Below are 22,065 nucleotides of genomic sequence, written 5' to 3'. Positions count from 1 at the left end.
TTATTTTAGCCAGTCTCATTGTGGCTTTAATTGGCTTTCCCTGATACTGATGCCAAGCACCTGTTCTGGTATATTCAGATACTCACGTTCAGGCAGCTTCTTTCTCGAAGTGCTTGTTTAGCCCCAGCTCATTTTTTAAATTGGATCAGTCATCTTTCTACTGACGATTTTTAGAAGGCTCTATATAAGTCCTCTGTCACAGGTACATGTTTTTTCAGTTCATGGCTTGCTGTTTTGTTTTTATAGTATCTTTTGAACAGAACTGTTTAATTTTGATGAGATCCACTGTATCAAGCTTTTAAAATGTTTAATGCCTTTCATATGTTGTCAGAATCTTTACCTGCTTCAGTGTCCTGAATATTTTTTCCCAGAAGTTTTGTAACGTTAACTTTTATGTTTAGGTCTACAATGTCCATCCTTATGCCAATATTGCCTTGTGTTATTTATTACAGGTTTATAGTCAGTGTTGATATCATGTAGTGTGAGTCTTCCAACTTTGTTCTTTTTAAATTGTTTGGGCTATTTTGGGTCCTTTCCATTTATATATAAATTTTAGCCTGTGAATTTTTACCAAGAAAAGGCCTTTTAGGAGTTCATCAGATTTGGAGAAAATTACCAATATTGATCACCTATTTATTTGTTTAGGCCATCTGTAATTTCTTTCAGCCATGTTTTGTAGTTTTCAATAGAGATTTTCCATGTCTTTTGTTAAGTTTGTTCCTAGGTATTTTATTTTTTATGGTATTGTATTATAATTCTTCTGTGTCTATTATATAGAAATATAATTGATTTTTGTTATTGACTCTGCTGCTTCAGTAAATTTGCTTATTCCATTAGTTTGTCAACCTGCTTATAATTTCTAAATACGTGATCATGTCTTCTATTAATAAAGACAGATTTACTTCTTCTTTTTTTGGTATTATTTCTTGCCGGATCTCATGAACTGGGACCTCTGGTATAATCTTGAAATAAGTGGTGAAAGGGGACAACCTTGCATTATTCCTGATCTTCTGGAGAAGGCATTCTATATTTGTACCGTTTTGCAGATGCCGTTTACACAGCGAATTTTCTTTCTGGTCTTAGTTTACTGAGAATTTTTATCATGAAAGTTTTCTCAAGTGCTTTGTCTTCATCTGTTGAACAAATACCACTTCTGCGTGATATATTTTTAAAATTTATTTTATTCGCAAATTGTTTGGATTTTTATGTCTTTGTTCATGAAGGCTATTGGTGTGAATTTTTTTCTCATAATATCTTGCTCAGTTTGGATATTAGGGTTATACTGGCTTCATTAAACAAAATCGGAAATGCTTTCAACCTCTGTTCTATGAAAATGTTTGTGTCCTGTAACTTCTTCCTTACATCCTTGGTAGCATCTCCAGTGAAACCACCTGCACCTGGAAGTTTTCATTGTCAAGCCCTTGCCTATAATGGATTCAATTCGTTTAATAAATATAGGACTAGTTGTGCCAGTTTTTGAAGGTTGTGTTTTTCAGGAGATTAGCAGTTTCCTCTCTGTTGTCAAGACTTTTTGGCGTAAAACTATAATGTCCTTTTACTATCCTTTTAATATCTTCAGGATCTATAGGAATTTTTTTCCATTTCTGTTCTTGGCAACATGGGTTTTTGTCTTTATTTCTTCTTCAGTCTTGCCCAGGAGCTTGTCGTTTTTGTGATTATTCCTTTTTAATTTTTAAAAATTTTCAAATTTTTTAAGAGGCAGGGTCTTTCTGTGTTACCCAGACGGGAGTGCAGTAGTTCGATCCTAACACACTGCAGCCTCGATCCCCTGGGCTAGCCGGGGCCACAGATGTGCACCGCCGTGCCTGGCTCATCATTTTGATGTTTGTTTTCAAAGAACCTATTTTTGGCATTGGTGGTTTTCTTTAATATTTGCCTTTTTAAAAAATTTATTTCTGTTCTTTATCTTTTCCTTCTATTTTCTTTGGGTTTAATTTTCTCCTTTTTTAGATACTTGGGGCAGGAAAGTAGAGCAGTGGTTTAGGTTTTTCTCCTTTTAAACCTTTCTTTGAAGACGTTTTCAGCGATAAATGTCTAGCCACGGGTTCCCTCTCACAGATTTCGATATGGTGTCCCTTCTTGTGTGTTACCCGTCTTCCCCTTTTGGATGCCTCCTCCCTTGGAAGAAATCTTACTTAGCACTTGTATTTCACATGCCCAGGGAGTCTCTACTCGCCCGTTTCGGTTTGTGTTTACAGACACTAGAGAGAGAGATGAAGAAGGCGAGAGGGAGCTCAGAGTGACTGCCCGTCACTGGTTCCTCAGTAGTTTGTCGTCTTCGTTCGGATTTCTTTGATTTTAGGTTGGAGCCCTTGCTCATTACGTGGGTGAAATGCTCTTTGAACCCTTGCGTATCCAGAAATATCTTTCTTGGACTCTGTTAAGAGAATGACACGCTGGCTCACAGGATTCTTGGGTTCTGTTCTTTCGTTCCTCTAGATTTTAATCCAGTGGTTTCAGCTCCCAGTATTGCATGTGAGAAATCTTATGTCAGACCAGTTCTTTCTTCTTTATAAGTAAATTATTATTTTGTCTAGAAGCTTGAAAGTCAGTCTCTCGCTCCCTTTCTCTCTCTCTCTCTCTCTATTTAGAATAAATGTATTAGAAACTAGAAACTTTAACAGCCTAGATGTGTGGGCTGTCTTACCAGTCTAGCCTGGCACTCTGCAAGCCTACTCAAGTTGCAAACTTGGGTCTTTCTTTAGATCCAGTTAAATTTTCTCCTATTGCTTGTTTAATTAATACCTTTTCTCTTGCTGCTTATATTTCTTTACTTGAATTTCTATTTTTTGCATGTCAGAACTCCTGAATTTATCTTCTAGTCTTGTTCTTCATAATTTTCATCTCTTTACATTTTTATTCTATGCTTTGAAGTAGTTTTTGTACTTCAGATCACTCTCAACAGTGACCAGTAGTTCCTTCTGTTAATCTACTCATTTGCTACCTTTGAAAGTCATATGTTTCACCTCTAGAAATCTTGTTTTGTATTACACTTGAATCTCCGTAAAGGTTTTCTTTATTTTTTCTGTTCAAGTTGTTGCTTGTCTCTTCTGCCGCTGAATTTCACTGCTTGATGGGTGTCCTGTGCATGGCAGCTGCCTCCCTTAGATGTGTGTTTATTTTTCATTGTCAGTTTGTTGCAGCTCAGGCCTAGCATTGGAGAGAAGCCTGTCCCTCTTAGGCTAGTGCTGCAGAAGCAGAACAGCCACCGGCCCCCTGCAGAGTGACCTGGGCCCACACAGTCTCCACACCCCAGACTTCCCAGTCCTCCATGCTTGGGTCTCTGCCTCCCTCTCTTCCACTCCTGGCCTCCTGGCTGCTGGTGAGACCAGGCATACTCATATAGGGCCGGTGCCAGCCTCCTTACCCTCTTCTGCTCCCACTCCCATCAGGAACCCACAGTGCCTGCAGCTGAACTGTGCCAAGGACAGGACTTTCTAATAGGGGTCCTTCCTGTTTCTTTTTTCCCATGACAGCAAGCCCTGTGTCTGGCCTCTCTGTGGAGTTGCCTTAGAATCTAAGGCCTGACCTGCAGGCCACACAGGCAGAGCTGTAACTGGAGGGAGAAGCCAGGGGAGCTGCACTGGGGTTGCTAGAGTGTCAGAGCAGGATTATTTTCTATTGGTAACACTTAAGTCAAATGAATTAGTTAATATGAAGAAACGTAACGTAATTTTAAATGGTTCTTTTTTAATTGTAGTTTACTGGCTATTACAATTTAGTATCTATAATGCCTCTTGCTCTGCTTACAGAAATGAGAGGTTAGTATTTTCAAAAACGACTGATAGGGTTAGGCTTTCTGTCCTACCCAAATCTCATCTTGATCTGTAATCTCCATAATCCCCACATGTCAAGGGAGAGACCAGCTGGAGGTAATTGGATCACAGTGGCAGTTTCCCGCGTGCTGTTCTCGTGATAGTGAGTTCTCACAGGATCTCATGGTTTTCTAAGGGGCTCTTCCCCTTCCACTGGGCCCTTCTCCTTCCTCTTGGGAAGAAGGTGCTGTGCTTCCCCTTTGCCTTTCACCAGGACTGGGAGTTTCCTGAGGGCTCCCGGCCCCGGCCATGCATAACATCATGGAGTCAGTTAAACGTCTTTCCTTTATAAATCACCTCGTCTCGGGCAGTTCTTTATAGCAGTGTGAAAACAGACTAATACAATGACCTATGGTCCATATATGGAGATTATTTTTTCTTCTGCAAAATAGCTATGCTAAAAGAGATCTTTATTACTGAAAATATGTAAAACAAATTCACGATTTTTTGTAGGAAGATTGATAAGTGCTTTTATTATAGTCTGAAGTATTTATTGTTAACATTATTTTACTTTTTCCATCACCCTCAAATAGGCAACTCATACTCGTCATTGTGTGTTTCTAGGTTAGCATGGCCTCATTGAAAGAACTAGATCAAAGACTCTTTGAAAATTACATCGAGTTGAAAGCAGATCCCATCGTTGGCTCCTTAGAACCTGGAATTTATGCAGGATATTTTGATTGGAAAGACTGCCTGCCTCCAACAGGTAAGTAAATAAAGTTTCTTGCATAATAGATGTGGATATGCTTTTATCAATTGATACTTGCTTGAATTCTTTTCATTTTATTCTCATTTTTCTCATATCTGCTGAGAGTGAGAGATTAATTTGATTTTAACTTTTTGTTCGCTTAAACCCATTTCTTGGATAGTTTGGAAATTAGGACACTTTGTGTTATTACTCAATGGCTTAAAGCTGTTCTGAAATTCTAGAGAATAATTAATTATCCCGTATAACAATTGATCGTTTCAGTCATGCGTTCCTGCTTCCTATGGTCTTTCATATAGATATAATAGAGTGGTTGTGAGTGACAGTTTCATGCAATGACCTCGTGTACATCATCAAAAAAACGTATTGAAGAAATCTGGTCACTTCTATGTAAGACTTGATTAGTGATGCTGTAAAGGCGAAGGATATGAGAAAAGTGTGTAGGAGTAAGATTATTATAGTAATTTATCAAAGGGAAGGGAGCCCCAGAAGGATGAATGACACTGTTCAAGTATTATCTTTGTGATAATACTTGTGATTCAAGTATGAAAGTCACTTGAATCACTTAAAATATATATTTTTAAAATAACTATTGCTTTCTGCATCAAACTTTTGATTGCTCAAGTAGTTGTTTCTTTGTATGAAAAAATGCGGAAAACCTAAAACCAAGCTGCCCATTGGCACTTTTGTAGAGGAGTGTTTTGTGTAGAAGGGGTCGTGCTGGTATCGGACACGGGTTGGCACTTGTGTAGAGGAGTGTTTTGTGTAGAAGGGGTCGTGCTGGTATCGGACACGGGTTGGCACTTGTGTAGAGGAGTGTTTTGTGTAGAAGGGGTCGTGCTGGTGTCGGACACGGGTTCTTTGTGGATGCATTTTATAGATGCAGATGCACCAGTGAGTTGCTAACGGGTTTGGTAACTTCATTGTTTTAACTCATCACTTTAACCTCCTTTTGTTTGTATTGTATAGTGCTTATACTAAACGATGATAAAATTGTTTACTGTTTAAACACCTTTGGTTTTTATTGTATAGTGTTCACATATAGTGATGCCAAAAGTCTAAAAACCAGGATCATTAAATTAGCCACAGTTGCTTTAATGTGACCACAGTTACTGAATTTCCTGAGCTCACAGTCATGGCAGTCATGCAAGCCTTTATTCCTCCTGTGCTTTTCCATACACACACTTTTCTGTGCCCAAACCACATTCAGTTCATACCCTCAAAGTACATCCTTTTAAAGTCTAAGGCAGATTCTATCAGTATCTTACTTAAAATTCTTACAGTATCTTCTCATGATAGTAAAACCTGGGAAGCTGTGCTGTGCCAACCTCTGCCCTGGCAGCCTGCCCACTGCCCCAGTGCTCCGCCCCACAGCCCCTCTCCAGCTGGACTCAACCTCTGCCTTTTTGAAAAGCTCATCGTTCTAAAATATAAGTTGAACCCTTTCACTCCCCTGCTGAAAATCCTTCAGGGAGGCTCATTCTCCCGGAAGCCTACCCCAGACTTCTCGACAAGGTGGCGTCCCCACAGATACCAGATTCCACAGAAGCTCAAGTTCCTGGTGGAAAATGGTGTCATATTTGCATGTAACCTACACGCATCTTCCTGTGTGCTTTAAATCATTTCTAGATTGCTTCTAACACCTAATGCAATGCCAGTGCTTTGTGAATCGTTGTTATATGGTATTGTTTAGGGAATGATGACAAGGAAAAAAGTTCGTACATGTTCAGTACAGATGCAACCACCGGTTTTTCTCCTCAGAATATTTTCTATTCATGGTTGGTTGAATCCACAGATGCAGAAGCCACCATTGTGGAGGCCACAAATGCAGAGGCCACAGATGCAGAGGCCACAGATGCAGAGGGCCAGCAGTACTCCCTGTGCTTGCTATGAGTTACCTCCCTCTCCACGGGCTCCCCCAGGCAGCAGGCAGGCTGGGTGCTTCGTGCACTGTGAACCCTGTGCCTCGTCCCTCTCACCTCTGCCCCCTCTCCTAACCTCTCCTGCCCTTCCAGGCCCTGTGTCCTCTGGGAGCTCACCCAGCCCATCCCCTGCACGTCTCCAGGTCGTGTTGGCCTCCCTCTACCCATAGTGCTCCCAGAGCAGTCCCTACAACTCTCTGCCCACAGGAAATGTGTTGTTGTTGTCTCCCTCTTTGCTGGACAGCCTCAGCACAAGGCCATCGTTTGGGCCTCTTGCTCTCAGAGATTTTAGCACAGTACAGTTTCTGACACTCAGCTGATGCTGTGTGTGTGTTTGTGGAGCAAATGAAGATTGGCAGTTTTCTATAATAATATACCATCTTTCTAAATGTGCCAGTTGCTCCTTCTCTTCCAAGTGTTTGCCATATGCTTTTGCCTGATTTTTCTCAGAATTTTTTTCGGTAGGAAAGTGCATCATACGGTGTGCTAGTTTCCACTGTTCTTCTGATTCACTTGTTAATAAACAGTCCACAGTGGATATTCATATTTGCCGAATTAAAATGAGTTAGAGTAGTCATTTTCTTGTCCTTTGTGAATTCTCATGTGGCAGTTGTGTGCACTTTCTAAATTTCAGCAAGTGCATTTCAATGAAAATGCAACTGTCAGGCATATCTAACACATCATCAGTTCCATCTATTTAACCGTTTAAACTCTTACTGAACAATGTGCATCACCGTGCAAAAAGTAATACATTGTTCGGTAATAGTTCAAATGAATTTGTTAAAGTTCATATCTTCCCCTATGATTAGCGTGTAAGTACATTAACTGTTTACACATCTAACACATCAGCAATTCTATCTGTTTATTTAAACTATTACCGAACTATTGTTGGGTAGTAGTTTAAATGAATTTTGTTAAAGTTCATATCTTTTCCTGTGATTCGCATGTAAGTACATTAACTGTTCACTCTGAAATCATTCTTATCTTATTTGGTTGTGTTCAAGGCTATTAAACCATTTGTGGTATTTCTTTGAGAATAGAGAAAAAATAATGGCATAGCCGCTCTGAGTTTCCTGCACTTCAGTGATTACTATAAAAATTGAGAACAGGCCACCGAGTTTCAGTCTCAACAAAGTGGTTCTTCTCTGTCGTCACTGAAATCTCGGAATGTTACTGAGAAAGAGGATTTATTTGCCCTGATGCAGAGGAAGACTTTTCCTCGCCAGCCCTGTCTCAGACCTGCTGCTTTTTAGTGTCTGCTGGACACCGGCAAGGGCCGTCGAGAACGTCTGTCAGGTGGACGGCAGGTCTTTGCCATCCACCCGCCCCGAGGTGTCTCCGGGAAATAGCCATCTCTGAAGGCCCGTTCCCTGAAGGGCGTCGTTAGGTCACAGTACTTAGTGCAGGGGCTGCTGGTGATCACGTGGCTGTGGATCCTGGGCCGGCACTTCAGCGAGCAGTAACTGGGGCGCTGGGGGTGGTCAGCGGCAGGCAGTGCCGGACTCACCAGGATCTTAGGTTTCTGCTGCACCCAGTGGATTTCCAAGTCCTCACTGGATTGATTTAAGGTACCCAGAGTCCTTTCTCTATGACCTTCCTATTTTCCAGCCATGACATTGAACTAGCGCAAGCCTCTGTTGTGAATTAGGATCAGAGCCTAAATGTAATCCTGAGATTGATCTTAATAAGAGTCTGTAACCTCAGATAATCTTCAATACAAAATTAAGACTCTTCTGGATGTGTGACATTGAGTGGTGAGGCTTTTTTTTTTTTAAACATAGCTTCGTTTTTTGGTTTTGTTTTTTTCTTAAGATAAACTTTCATAAGCAAATGACACATGACACCATACTGTCCGCAATTTATTGACTCTTTCTCAGATGCCAAAAACACGTAGAAGTTGTCGGTGCTCGTTTCACTTTTATAAGCTCTATTTAGTTCTGTTCTTTGTGTAGTTTTGACTTCATGATTACTAACTGAACCTCAGCCTTGCATAGTCATATAGGGATTTTTAGTTTGTTTAAAGCTGACTTAAGTTGAGACCTGGTGTAAAGTGAACAACCAAAATAGTTTGACTATTAATCTTCCAAAATAATTTCAATTAACAACTTTAGTATTATCTTCACAGTTTTCTTCTTCAGAAACTGAATTTTGCAAATCATATGGGTAACTGATTACTTATTGCTGTAGTTACCAATAAATTTAGTTTCCGATACTGTATGTAGTGATTAAAAAAAAAATCCAGTTGATTAATTTCATGATTCAAGAAGAGATACCGTTAAAGCCATAGCTATGTTTTTTAAAATCTTACCGTTGGATATTTAAATTGGTGTCACCTCTTTATTTGTGTATATGTCAGTAAAGATTATTCTGGTTAGTTCTGAGTCACAGAACTGCTGTTAAGATTTTAATTGTTCTGTTATCCACAATTATTAAGAGTTCTTAGTATTTGAATTTTATAATTGTTAAATAAATTAAGAATACTGTTGGTCTTTACAAATACACATTGAAGTTCATGTCTTTGAAACATTAAATAAGAAGAAAGTATTTAAGTTTCTCTTAAATACTGGTTTTAACTATTTTTTCTGTCAAATAGTCATAAAAATTTAAATTAATATATATTATTTAAAGGTGTTTACTAAGTGAATTTAAACAAGCATTTTCTGTAGGTAAATGTGAACTGATTTTTAATTCAAGTGCTCTTATATTAATTGTAGTAATTGAAATTGGGAAGGGAAAACTTTACATAATTTGTGACATGAGTATGTCTAGGACCATTCTAAAACTAACAGCAGAGTTGGTTGCTTGCATGTATGATGCATATAACCTAGAGCAGAGTGACCTCCCACCCCTCAGATGCGCCAGAGCACAGACTGGGGGCGCACAGTTAGTTCCATCAGCAAGCGAGGCTTGTGTGTTGTCCGAGCAGTGTGCCAAGCAGCACATTCCAGCAAATTGAAGAGAAAGAAAATGTAAATCTAATTATGGAGACAGAGGCAGAAACACAGCTCTTCTCAAGTCCATGTTTGTTGAGTTTTATTTGAAGATCTCTGCCTTTTGGAATGTGTCTTGCAGATGTCTTCACTGAATTTTACGAGAGACATTGCGCAATCAGGTTATCTCTTGCATCCTGTAACTTAAATCATTCAAAGCTCAGGTCCAGCGTAGAATTTCTAGAGAATAAGAACAATGCTACAAGAATGGAGATAAGGAGAAATTGTAATTTTTGTTTGATTTTCAAAAAATGCGGAAACTACAGACAGACCTCAAAGTTTAATGTAGCTCTCTGAGAAAATGGATCATTAAAATGTTTTGGGGTCCCTATAAAATAAGTTGTATGTTACATGTGTATGTGAATTTATACATACATATATGCCTTATACATGCGCTTATACACACGTTACTGTGTACATGTTTAGTAACGTAGTCAGCATTTACTGCACATATACCATGGACATGGCAGAGGGCTTTGCATAAATCACCTGATTTAATCTGTATAACAACACTTCAAGGAGTAAGCAGTATTTTTATTCTCATTTTATAGATGAAGCCACTGAGCACAAAGAGCTTACATGACTTGCTCAAGGTCATGTAGCTAGGAAGTGGTGGGGTAGGGGTTCCGAGTTCAAATCCAGGCAGCCCTTAACTTTAGGCATGTGCTGTGTTGCTAGACAGCAAACAGCCTCTATTAGAAACCCACAAAGAAAAAGGTAGATATGCTGGTAGAGTAGACACAAGTTCACGAAATTCACAAAAAAACTAATAGAGCCAATAAATATAAAAATAGGATAAAATTAATCAGTTCTCAAAGAATGTAATTTAAAATACCGTTAGGGTATCATTTTGTTAAAACCCTCTGGATTGACAAATATTGTAAAGCTTGACAATACCTGCTTTTTGGCAAAGGTACAAAGAAACAAACTATTCCGTCATCTTTCTAGGAGTGTAAACTGGCCCAGCTGCACACATACGTGCGTGTGTGTGTGTGTGTGTGTGTGTACACACATACATATGTGTAGAATTTACTTAGAAGTTTTGTTTCTAAGAATTTATCTTAAGGAAAGTTTTACAGAAGTAAGTAAAGAATGATGTGCAGTGATATTTATTGAAGCATTTTTTAATATATGCAGAATCTGAAAAACTACCTAAATGCCCATTAGTAATGAATTGGGTAAATAATGTATTATATATCTAAACAAATACTATGCTTTCTTTATAATGGATGAGATGGATAATGTGGGGGACTGTCCATATATTGGTAGAAAATGTTGGTTAAGGAAACATGCATTCATTCCTCATTTTTATTGAAAAAGACAATGTGTCAATTTCATGTGTACAATTTGACATGCATAAACATATCTTGAAAGGGGGTAGGAAGGAGCATGCTAGAAAACTTAATTTTCTACTTTAAAATTTTGCTTTTAAAAATATTGGGGAGGAATAGATGTATTTTTATTTTTAAAAAAGAAATTTCTATATTTTAAAGAAATGAAAAACTTCACGGAAACAGCATGCCCACAAAGAACAGGCACATACAATACTCGCTTGTTTCTTCTTGGACACACACTTGGTTTGACAGAGAAATGGCATACATGCTGAATTTAGGTTTCAGCAAGTCATTTGACAGTTTTTCCTGATATTTTCAGGAATCCTAGTTGCTGACTTATTGCCATCATGTCTTCATGTCAGTCTAGAGGAAAGGCTTTAGTCATTGCAGGAACACTCATTGAATGATGTTCAACATTATATTAGACATTTGAAAATGGAATACATTCCACTTTGGCTAAATTTATGAAGAAAAACCTAATAAAGTTAGCTTAGTAGTAGCACTATCTTACATTTAAAAAGTTTCTACAATGCCTTTATGCAAGCCCGTGATTGAACTATCCTAAAATTAATGACAAAATGTAGCATGTTTTCTTAATTAGAACTGCCACAGAATAAAAAGTACAACCTTCAGAGGAATTTTGGTTTCAGTAATAGAGGAAGAACTTATCAAGACTAACCCTTCCACAGTTAAAAATTGAACTCTACACAGAATATAGAAACCAGCTATGAGAAGCACTGGAGAGCCATCAAAAGCAGACAGACTGGAGGGGGCGCTTGAACCCCTACAGGAGGGGAGCTTGCACCAGCCAGATCTGAGGGCCGTCCACGACTGCTGCGGCAGGTGCCCAGCACTTCGGCAGAAGGCACAGAGAGATGCAGCCGAAGAAACACACTAGATGGAAACTTGAATCTAAAGAAAGGAGAAAAAAGTATCAGAAATGGTTGATATGTGGGAAAAATAGAAAAGACAAACTTTTGGGTTTTGATTTTTCATGTTTTAAAAGATGATTGAATGTAGAAAAATGTCTATATTTATTAAGTTGAATTCACAATCAAAGACCTTTCTTTGTAGAAAATTCCAAGTCCAAATGGTTTTACTGATAAGTTCTATGTAACATTTAAGGAATAAACAATACCAATTTTATACAGACTTTATCAGAAAATACAATAGGAAGCATATTCAATCTCGTTTTTTGAAACCTGCAAAACCCCAAATCAAAAATATGACAAGAACATTACAACGAAAGAAAATTACAGACTAGTGTTCCTCATGAACATTGGACCAAAAAATTCTAACAATTATTTTTAGCAGATCAAAGCACTATTGTCCATACAGTGGAACACTAATTCATGATGACCAAGTAGGGTTTATTTCTTTTTTTAATGTTTGAAATGTTTGTTTTATTTTATTTCATTTTCCTTTAAGTTCTGGGACACACGTGCAGAGCATGCAGGTTTGTTCCGTAGATGTAGGTGTGCCGTGGTATTTGGTAGTCATGGGACGACCAGAGGCAGGGGCCATGCTGACTTCTTCACAAGACGACACCTCTGTGTAATTACAGCCATTGCCGAGTCTGGTGGTTCTTCCCCGTAATACATGTCCTAAGGAATGACCAAATAAGGATTATCAGACATTTTTCTTTCCACTAAACATAGATTGCTCTTTTCTGTCAATAAAAAAATAAATCCATAAGCAGAGCTGCGCCCTCTGTTTAACGTAATTAAACTTCAAGTTCTCCTCCCTTTGTTGCTTTTTTCGGTTTTGGTTGAAGCATTTAGATAAACTTCAATTGTAATGTCTCAGTTCAGCTCTGCACCCCACCCACACCTTCACACCACCGCAGACATCACCTTCAAATAGTAACATTGTATTTACATTATCCGTTCAGCACAAAATACAGGTCGTTTTCCATTCCCCATTGAACCTTTTTAAAAGGAATTTAGAAAGGTGCATTTTAATCATATGAGTTAGTGATATCACCAGCAAGGTCATTTGAGGCCAGGGCTTCAGGGTTACAGCGAGCTGTGACTGCACCACCGCACTCTCGCCTGGGCAACAGGGAGAGACCCTGTCTCAGAAAACAATTTTTTTTAAAGACCTAATTATACTTTGTCACCTGCCAAAATAAACCATATATTCATTGCCCTGTTTAAACTTAGTCTAACCTGAATTCACAGATATGAAAATATACATGTTTGGAACAGCAAGAGTAGAATAAAGTGAAATTAATCTCTTAATATGTATACTCAGTGTCGGTAAAATACTTCATGTACAGATAGAAAGGACATTTGTTTTTCATTCATAAAGTCAGCAAATATTACCAAGTCTGCTGTATACAAGGCAGTCTCCAGGTTTTCCACGTTGTTCACATAGCAGTTTCTGATTTCCAGGTTCGAAGCATAAATAGAGAAGCCGACGGTACTGTGTAGGAGGGAAGCATTGCGTTCTCACTTGACCGAGTTGGTAAGCACTCGTGTTCTCCTTCAGCATCCGTGGAGCCAGGGTGCTCATCTCAGGAGTGCGTCCTGAATGTTCTCCATTTGAAAGACACCGAACTGGTAGCACTTGGACACACCCCCTTGGCCAGCAGAGGCTCGAAATATCACTTTCTGGATAGCTCTATCCCATCTCTTACGTGTCAGGTTTCTTTATCTTACCTGTCAGATTTAGATTTTCAGATATTACCTATCAGAACAGATTTTTTTTTTTCCCTATCTGATGTCTTCCTCTCCAGTCTCACATCCTCAAATCCTGCTGAAATATTCTTTGAAAATTCATTTTTGTTCAGGTTTCTTCTTTCCTCACCGTCATGTAATGGCCCCTAGCCTTTGGAGGAAAACAGTTTTAGTACTGATCATGTGCTGACCTGCTTAGCTCTGAAGCCTCATCTCTTCCTACGAGCTGTTCTTGGTCGTCTACGCTCAGTCCACACTGGGCCATTGCTAGTCCTCAGAGACCCAGCATTCCCTCTCCCAGATGCCCTCAAGCACACTGCTGCCTTCACGTGACCTTCCTTTCATCCCCTTGGACCTGGCTGAGGCCTGGAGACGCCTTGCTGCACCATCACTTCACCTGAGCCCAGCTCAGCTCAGCGCTCCCCACACACTGTCCTGCAGTCCCCATGGGCCTGCCTGAGGCCTGGAGACACTTGCTGCACCATCACTTCACCTGAGCCCAGCCCAGCTCACACCACTCACCACACACTGTTCTGCTGGTCCACCTGTCTGGATGTGAACCTTCCTGCTGGTGTCTCCTCTCTGTATCCATGACTAGCAAGGCACCTGGCTTGGAGTAAGCATCCAGTAATAGATTTATTCAGTTATTAGTTGATAGTTGATTGGTTAATGCCTTGGTAAGGCTTACTCAAGCCATAATGATGGGTGAAAATAACATCAATAAAATACCAAATTTACCCTTGGTAAATTAAGTTATTTTCAACAGAAAGTCAAATTGAGTCAACTATTTTTTATTCAATAAACGTCAAAAAGAGAACTTTGGTTTATTAATTATTAATTAGGATAAATAACCAAAAATAACATGGACCTCCCCCCCATTTACAGAGGATTCGAGGCCAGGCATGGTGGCTCATATCTGTAATCCCAGCACTTTGGGAGGCTGAGGTAGGTGGATCACTTGAGCCCAAGAGTTAGAGACCAGCCTGGGCAACATAGTGAGACCCCATCCTGACAAAAAACCACAGAAATTAGCTGGGCATGGTGGCACATACCTGTGGTCCCAGCTGCTCAGGAGGCTGAGGTGGGAGGATCATGTGAGCCTGGGAGATGAAGGCATATGGTGAGCCAAGATCCCATCACTGCACACCAGCCTGGGTGACAGACGGAGACCATGTCTCAAAAAAAAAAAGAATTCAAATATTATAAAATACTTGTAACACCCAAGATCTCCTAAGTGTAGTTCTACCTTTCTTCTTTATTCTAAAGACTCTTTGAGCCCCACAGAATTTTAAGGGTGCCATCATGAACATCATATTTCTAGTGCTGTTCGTTGGGACACTTTAGAATCTGTTTTCATCTCTGAGTGTGGACTGTGGGTGTTGGTGCCCAGTGGGTGGCGGCTTCCTGCCACCCACCCGCCCCTCACGGGGTTCCCGTGTCCTTGTCATTGAGCGCTTTGGCGCGTTCCGACTTCTGCTTTGATCAAAACGGATACCAACTGAGTGGACTTCACCTCTGAAGACAGAAGCCTAAGTCAATAATCTTTTTTTCTTTACTGAACTCTGATGGAAAACTGTCAGTTCCTAGGACTACTCTTAATTACATTTAAAAAGTTTAGAGGTAAACGTTAATAATCTTGTATTTAATCTATTTAAAGCAAAAAGCGATTTTACATTTTCTAAAGGAGTATAATTTTCATCGGTCATCTTTTAGAAAAAAAAAACAGTTAAACTTCCTTGTTTTCAGACATTTTCTTCTCGTTTATAAGCTGTTTGATATATTAGAGTCAGTGCTGTAAAACCATTTGTACAATGCTTTAGACATTTGGTTATAGTTTCTTGGTCTGCCAAGCATTTTCCAATAAAGCTAGATTTTGGCTTAAATGGTCTTAAATGTGAAATTTATTAACTTCAAGATGACCCATGGCCTACATATTTTCTTCATTGCATGTCTTATCTGCTGAAGTATTTATTATGTATTAAATTGATAGCTATAAACTATGCTGTTTGGCATCAGGGTGAACTAACATACTATTGTACAAATAAACAGTCCAAGTCATTTAAAAACTTTCAGTTATGGAAATTTTCAGACATATATCCAAACAGAACAGTCTGACAAATCCAGTTGACCTGTTGGCCAACTTCAGCAGCAGTCATCTCATGGCCAATCTTGTTTGCTGTGCCCCTGGGCGCCCCACTACCTCTGAGGTCTATTATTTTGAAGTAAATCCCAGATATTAGATCATTTCATCCATACACACATAAGATAAGGACTGATTTTTTTTTAAAGAAACATAATCATAATACCATTATTAGATCTGGAAAAAGTTAACAGTCATTCCTTAATTTTATCAGATATTTAGTCAATGTTCAAATTCTCGTAGAAGCTTTTTAGACAGTTTGTTCATATCAGGATTCAGTCAAGGTCTACACATTACTTTTGGTTGATATGTCTCTTAATTAAGAAAAATAAACCTCTCTCGAGTCACTTTTGGTGCTCAGCAAAGTGGTTGTTTCCGTTACCCACCCATCTTTAGCTGAATCAATTGGGTTCTTTGTTCTGTAGATTTTCTCACATTCTAGATTTTTCAGATATAGCTTCCTCGTGGTGTCATTTAACCTGTTCCTCTGTCCCGTGTGCTTCCTATAAATTTGTGGTTAGTAAGGAAGCTATCAGTTTGAGGTTTTTTTTTTTTTTTTTTTTTTTTTTTGAGACGGAGTCTCGCTCTGCCGCCCAGGCTGGAGTGCTGTGGCCAGATCTCAGCTCACTGCAAGCTCCACCTCCTGGGTTCACGCCATTCTCCTGCCTCAGCCTCCCGAGTAGCTGGGACTACAGGCGCCCGCCACCTCGCCCGGCTAATTTTTTTGTATTTTTTAGTAGAGACGGGGTTTCACCGTGTTAGCCAGGATGGTCTCGATCTCCTGACCTCGTGATCCACCCGTCTCGGCCTCCCAAAGTGCTGGGATTACAGGCTTGAGCCACCGCGCCCGGCCGTGTTTGAGGTTTGATTTTATGTTGTTTACTTCCATCAGGAGATGCTTTATGTTTGGTTGTCTCTGTTTTTGATGATAAGATTGAAAATTGAGTTCAAGTGTTATCAGCTTGGTATACCTTTAAAAGTTCACCATAAACTTTTCATCTAATGGTTATAGCACCATTGGTAATTGTTTTCATCATCTATTTCTTATTAGAAATTGAAAATAATAATTGTTAGCTGGAACACTAAATAAATTTTTTTCATTAAGCTCTGAAGTACACAGAAGGGGCAGGATAGATGCCTGAGTAGTTAGCAGTTTTCAGAATGAGTTGGTTTCCTAGTATTTCTCAAAGGTCATTACTAAGGTATTTTTTATTTTTTGATTACCTTTATGAAGTCATGATGTAAACATAATTTGATAAGCTTCAATTCATTGTAGTAGGTTTTTTGTTTTTTTTTTTTAGATTTAGTTGTGCCCCCTTTGGGGGAGTCTCTTCAAGTGGGCCCTGGGTCCTGACAGTACAGCCGTGCCGTGGGGTGCCATGTTCCACATTCATGGTGGTTTCCTTGCCTCAGTAGAATCAGCCGTTGGGAGGAATTGACGGAATATGAAGTATGAACATCTTCCTCTCTTTTATTTCTTTCCACACTGTGTCTCTGTCCACTCCTACCCCCTGGCTTTTTCTAACCCCATAGATCTCGTTCAGTCTCACCCCAAAGTCAGTTCTACAGCTGGATGGACTGTAGCAGCAACAGTCATGGTACCTGGTGCTTCTCATATTCCAGCAGCACCATCACCTCCATTCAGAAGTCGTTGCCAGCTGGACCCGCTCCTGCCAGGCAGGTGAGAAAGGCTGCCTCCCTACCCTCAGCCAACCGTGGTCTCTCCATCAGTGAGGCACTGGGGAAGGTGTGCGTGTTCCTTCTGTCATATTCTGTATCTGTACTAGGAACTCTGAGAATTTAGACTTCTTCTAAGGTGCTGTGGAAAGCGTCAGGGATTTTTTCTCACTTGACCTGGTTTTGTTTATCTCATTATAGAGGGACTCTTTGCAAAACTCATTTACACGCTTCACAACTGTGCGTCCTGTGGTAAAGAGATGGTGACAGAACGTGCTTAGATGCTACCGCCTTGGCATCCTCTCCCCATCCCAGCTATTGTTTCCTCCGGGTCTTGGCCACATTTGCTGTGAATGTTAGCCCTGGATCTGTTGCTTTTCTTAAGCGATTGGGGCGCTGGGACACCTGCCTTTGCTTTGATCCTTTGGCTTCAGGCCTGCCCTGCAGAGCCAGGGAAGCCTCTGGGGTCTGCACACATGATGACCGAGCTCAGCCAGCTGTGCCCCACGGCTCTGTTGGGCTGGGGCTAGGGGTCCAGTGAGGGGACTAGACAAGCTAGCTCTGTGCGCGGGAACGTTGAAAGCTGACAGTGAGCGCTGCCGTTTGTATGGTCTTCATAGACGCACAGCCTAGCAGCTGTCTTCCCTCCACTCCAGTGCCGCCCCAGAACCAGAGCCTTAGTTCACGGTTAGAAATGTGTATTCTCCTCGCATTAGGAACAAAGATGGCCTGCTGGAACAAAACCAGTTGATTAACTTTAATGTATTTGCACGCTGCAGTAAGGTGAGTTTTAATGAAACACTTTCAGGATTGTCTCAGTATTTGGATGGGTGGAGTGCACTGGACTAGTGGAGGGTTATAGACAGTTCCAAGTTATTCCTTTGAACTGGAAAACTGTGAAAAATGTTGTGCTTTCCCAGTTGTTTATAACATGCATCACAGTAGACAGCTGAGGCTCAGATGATTTCCAAATGTTACAGTTGGACTTCCTAACAAACTAAGTCACCATATGCCGTGGTAGTTTAGTCACTAGTTAACAGAATCTGAGGGATTAAATCACAATGGTGAACCTAAGGACAGGCAAGTTTCCTAAAGGAAACCCCCGGGAGCCATGTTGTGCTCCCTGCAGACACCCACCGGCTGTGTGTGTCTCTCCTTTGTTGTTGGAAATCGTACAGTTACAGTCATTCTGGCTCCTTGCTCCCTCCCGGGACCACGATGTGCCCTGGCACCCTGGCACCCTGGAGCCACAGGACTGCATTCAGCCCTGAACCTGCTGCCTGTGCTCAGGACGTCAGGGCATCGGTCCCGGGATAAGCTTGCCTCCCGCTGTGGTGCCGACATTGGAAGACCAGGGGACAGACAGGGAGGACAGAAGACTGTGTGGACAGGACGGAAAGATGTTAAGACATGAATTTTTTTTCATCTGTTTTCATTTCCCTTCAATGCCCACGTTTCCTAACCTACCTTCCTGGTTTTGTTTGCCTGTTTGTTTTTTCAGTGTCTGTTTTTCTTTGTTTCTGGGGTAGGGTGAGGTGGAGTCGGGGGTAAGTGAGTTGTAGTTCTTAGTTGCCAACCTGGGGCAAGGGAAAGGTAATTCTTAGAGCTCAACTGAAAAATGTGCCTTCCAAGTGTTCTTGCTGTTATACCATAACAATGTTATAAATTTGTTTCTGGCATGATATTCTATAAAAGCCAAAATCTTTATAGTGTCATCAAAAGCAACATCATTCGAATGCCTTTATTATGCCTAGAACTGAAAGGAGTTTTACGATCTGTTCGTTTAGAGTGAAGCCACCAGTACCTAACGTTTTCTTTTAAGCTGTTGACGTGCACTCATCTGGTCACTGGCTTCCGGAACTTCATTGAGAACTCCTCTGCCCTCAGAGGGTCCTGCCTCCCCGGCTCCCTCCTCCCTTCCGACTCCACCCTCCTCCCCTCCTCCTGGGACATCACAGGCCTGACCCAGGGCAGCTGCTGGTTCTCTGTCCTTTGGGCTCCTGCCCCACACATCTGCCTGTGGTGTGTGCTCCTCCCCGCCCTCTGCGTCCCTCGGGCTTCTCTCACAGGCGTCTGCCCCAGGTGCGAGCCCCCCGGCCTCCCTGGAGCCCCAGAGCAGCTGTGTCGTCACAGCCCTCACCCTGCAGCTCCTGAGAAAGCCTCCCGTGCACACCAGGGGCTCAAAACCACGTGCTCAGGGCATGGGAAGGTGGGAGCAGCGCATGGATTTACTCATTTTAGTAGAAAATGAGCATCTGATAGAATTTGTTAAGAAAGTTAAACCACAGAGCAACTCTCTCTCTGTTTCCTGTTTTCTACTCTGAGGTCAGAAATGCCATCTCTGTGACTTTCTCCCAAAACCAGGATAGAACCTTGAAGATAAAAGATACTTGGTAAATATTGGGTAATCGTCTCCAATTTTCTTAACCACCTTCTCTTAGTAAGCAGCAAAAACAAACCCCAAAATACTTACAGGGCAGCGTAGTAGTAATAAATAGTTACTAGTTATTCTGCACCTTCAAGGTGGAAAAATGTTGAGTGTTTATTGAAATCGACTTGAACATTTCCTAAGAGACCACAGTAAAAGGGTTCTTATCGGCCTGAAAGAGGCTGAGAAGACCTGTCACACCCTTTTCTTTTACAGTCGGAAACTGAAGTCCAGGTGAAACATTGTCTAAAGCCGTCAGAGAGCATTTGGTTGACAAAACTGGGACTTCTGCCTCTGCCTCCTAACACTTTTCAAAAATACATCATTTTTCAGCAAGCTCATCAGTGTGCTTAAACTCTACATTGTATAAAGAGTCTAAAAATAGTGCAATTAGCGTAAAAAGCTCAGTTTGTGGCCAGATTTTTAAGTGTGTGGAGCAAGAAACATCAGCAAAGCAGTTTATGCCTCTGGGAGCAAATTAAAGACAATGTTATTAAAATCTTTATATTGCAAAGGATATTTAATGGGGTCTTAGATTCTTTTTGGATCAATTTACTTCCATTTTCTCATAATATCACATAGTGATAATCAAAATGTTTGAGTGACAACCAGAGTAAATTCATAAATATAATATATCTGAAAACCCATTTTTCTTTTTTTGAAATTGCTGTCCTTTCTGGTTGCAAATGGTATGGCAGTCTATGATTACAGTAATAAGGACTTGGAGAATTATACATAGAATGCACATCACTTTTATCTAGTTTGTGTATTGAAGGAATTTAATAAGAGGTTTATGAAATCACAAAAGCTGCCTTCATGGACTTGAAATGTGATGGATATGAAAGAAACGAATATTCTTGTGCTCCACGGTTGGGTTGTATTAATGAAAAGAAAATTTGGTGTGTGTGCTTGGACTTCTCTTCCTTCTCATTTTCCTCCTTGGTTTGTGCTGTGGCTTCCTTTCTCATGTTCTGCTGTAAGGAAAACAGGTTCGGCAGATCGTTTTGTTTCACTGGAGCTGTGCTGCTTGTGGACACCGGGCCGTGGGCAGCAGCACGGCACATAAACTGTGGGTGACCACGCCGTGCCCTTGGTTCGCCATGTTTGTGGACACTGGGTGGCCCGGCTCTTCCCCGCGGGGACTGGAGCACACTGAAGATAACACACATGCAGTGACCCAGCTCCATTCCAGCCTGTACCCAGGAGAGTGAGTGTTTCTGCCACCAAAAGACAGCAGCAGCTGTCTTCACAACAGCTCTGCTGGAAATACCTGAAAATGGGAGCTGGACACACAGAGTCGTGGAGCTGGCCTATTTTGTGGGGTTTAAACATCCATTGTTGAAGATAAAATGCCAGATGACATTTTGCTTTGGTTCGTATTGCAAACCTGATGGATTGATTCGGATATTTCATTCGGTCCATTTTCAAATGAAGATATTTTACAGTTTACTTAACCGTTTTCACATACATTCTTTATTTTGTCTTCACACCAGCCGTGTTGGGGTTAGATACCGTTTTCCCCATGTGGCAAATTTTTAAAATTTGGAGAATCAGGAAAGGCTGTGTAACTGGCTCAAGTAAGAGAGCTAGGCCCAACTTTTCCTCTCCAGTTCTAACTTTGTCACTCTTGCCCAGAAACATACGTACAGGGCATGGGTCAGAGCACAGGGCTAACAATACGGTGTCGTTTTGTATATCTTAATATCTGTAAATACAATAGACCCTTGTACAGCAGATGGTTGGGGTGACAACCTCCCGTACAGTCTAAAATCTTTGTTTAACTTTTGACACCCCCAAAATGTAACTAGGAGTAGCCTGCTGTTGCCCAGACAACTTACTAATAACGTAAAGTCTGTTACATATTTTATGTATATACTGTATTCTGTATTCTTAAGGTAAGCTAGAGAAAAGAAAATGCGGCCGGGCGCGGTGGCTCAAGCCTGTAATCCCAGCACTTTGGGAGGCCGAGGCGGGCGGATCACGAGGTCAGGAGATCGAGACCATCCTGGCTAATACGGTGAAACCCCGTCTCTACTAAAAAAATACAAAAAACTGGCTGGACGAGGTAGCGGGCACCTGTAGTCCCAGCTACTCGGGAGGCTGAGGCAGGAGAATGGCGTGAACCTGGGAGGCGGAGCTTGCAGTGAGCTGAGATCCGGCCACTGCACTCCAGCCTGGACGACAGAGTGAGACTCCGTCTCAAAAAAAAAAAAAAGAGAGAGAAAAGAAAATGCTACTAAGCAAATCATAAGAAAGGAAAATACATTTACTACTCATGAAGTGGAAGTGGATCATCATAAAGGTTTTCATCGTCGTGGCCTTCACCTTGAGTAGACTGAGGAGGAAGAGGAGGG

The 22,065-nt window shown here is 40.9% G+C and overlaps 1 protein-coding gene across 5 annotated transcripts in view; it reads left to right on the top strand.

Annotated features, from left to right (window-relative positions):
- Positions 1 to 22,065, top strand: part of EXOC2 (exocyst complex component 2) — a 200,271-nt gene that overhangs the window by 152,219 nt on the left and 25,987 nt on the right. For 4 of the 5 annotated variants that reach the window (XM_033216034.1, XM_033216031.1, XM_033216032.1 and 1 more), the window contains one exon: positions 4,401 to 4,542. In XM_033216034.1, the coding sequence (XP_033071925.1) occupies positions 4,401 to 4,542 (142 nt within the window). Of the gene's footprint in view, positions 1 to 4,400; positions 4,543 to 13,579; positions 14,430 to 22,065 lie in introns of those variants that run through there. The other variant, XM_033216035.1, reaches the window with a different exon arrangement.

Source organism: Trachypithecus francoisi, unplaced genomic scaffold (assembly GCF_009764315.1).
Source record: "Trachypithecus francoisi isolate TF-2019V2 unplaced genomic scaffold, Tfra_2.0 Lachesis_group10, whole genome shotgun sequence".
In the NCBI taxonomy this organism is placed as follows: domain Eukaryota; kingdom Metazoa; phylum Chordata; class Mammalia; order Primates; family Cercopithecidae; genus Trachypithecus; species Trachypithecus francoisi.
The sequence above is the reverse complement of the archived record's forward strand: the minus strand, read 5'-3'. Positions and strand labels throughout refer to the sequence as shown.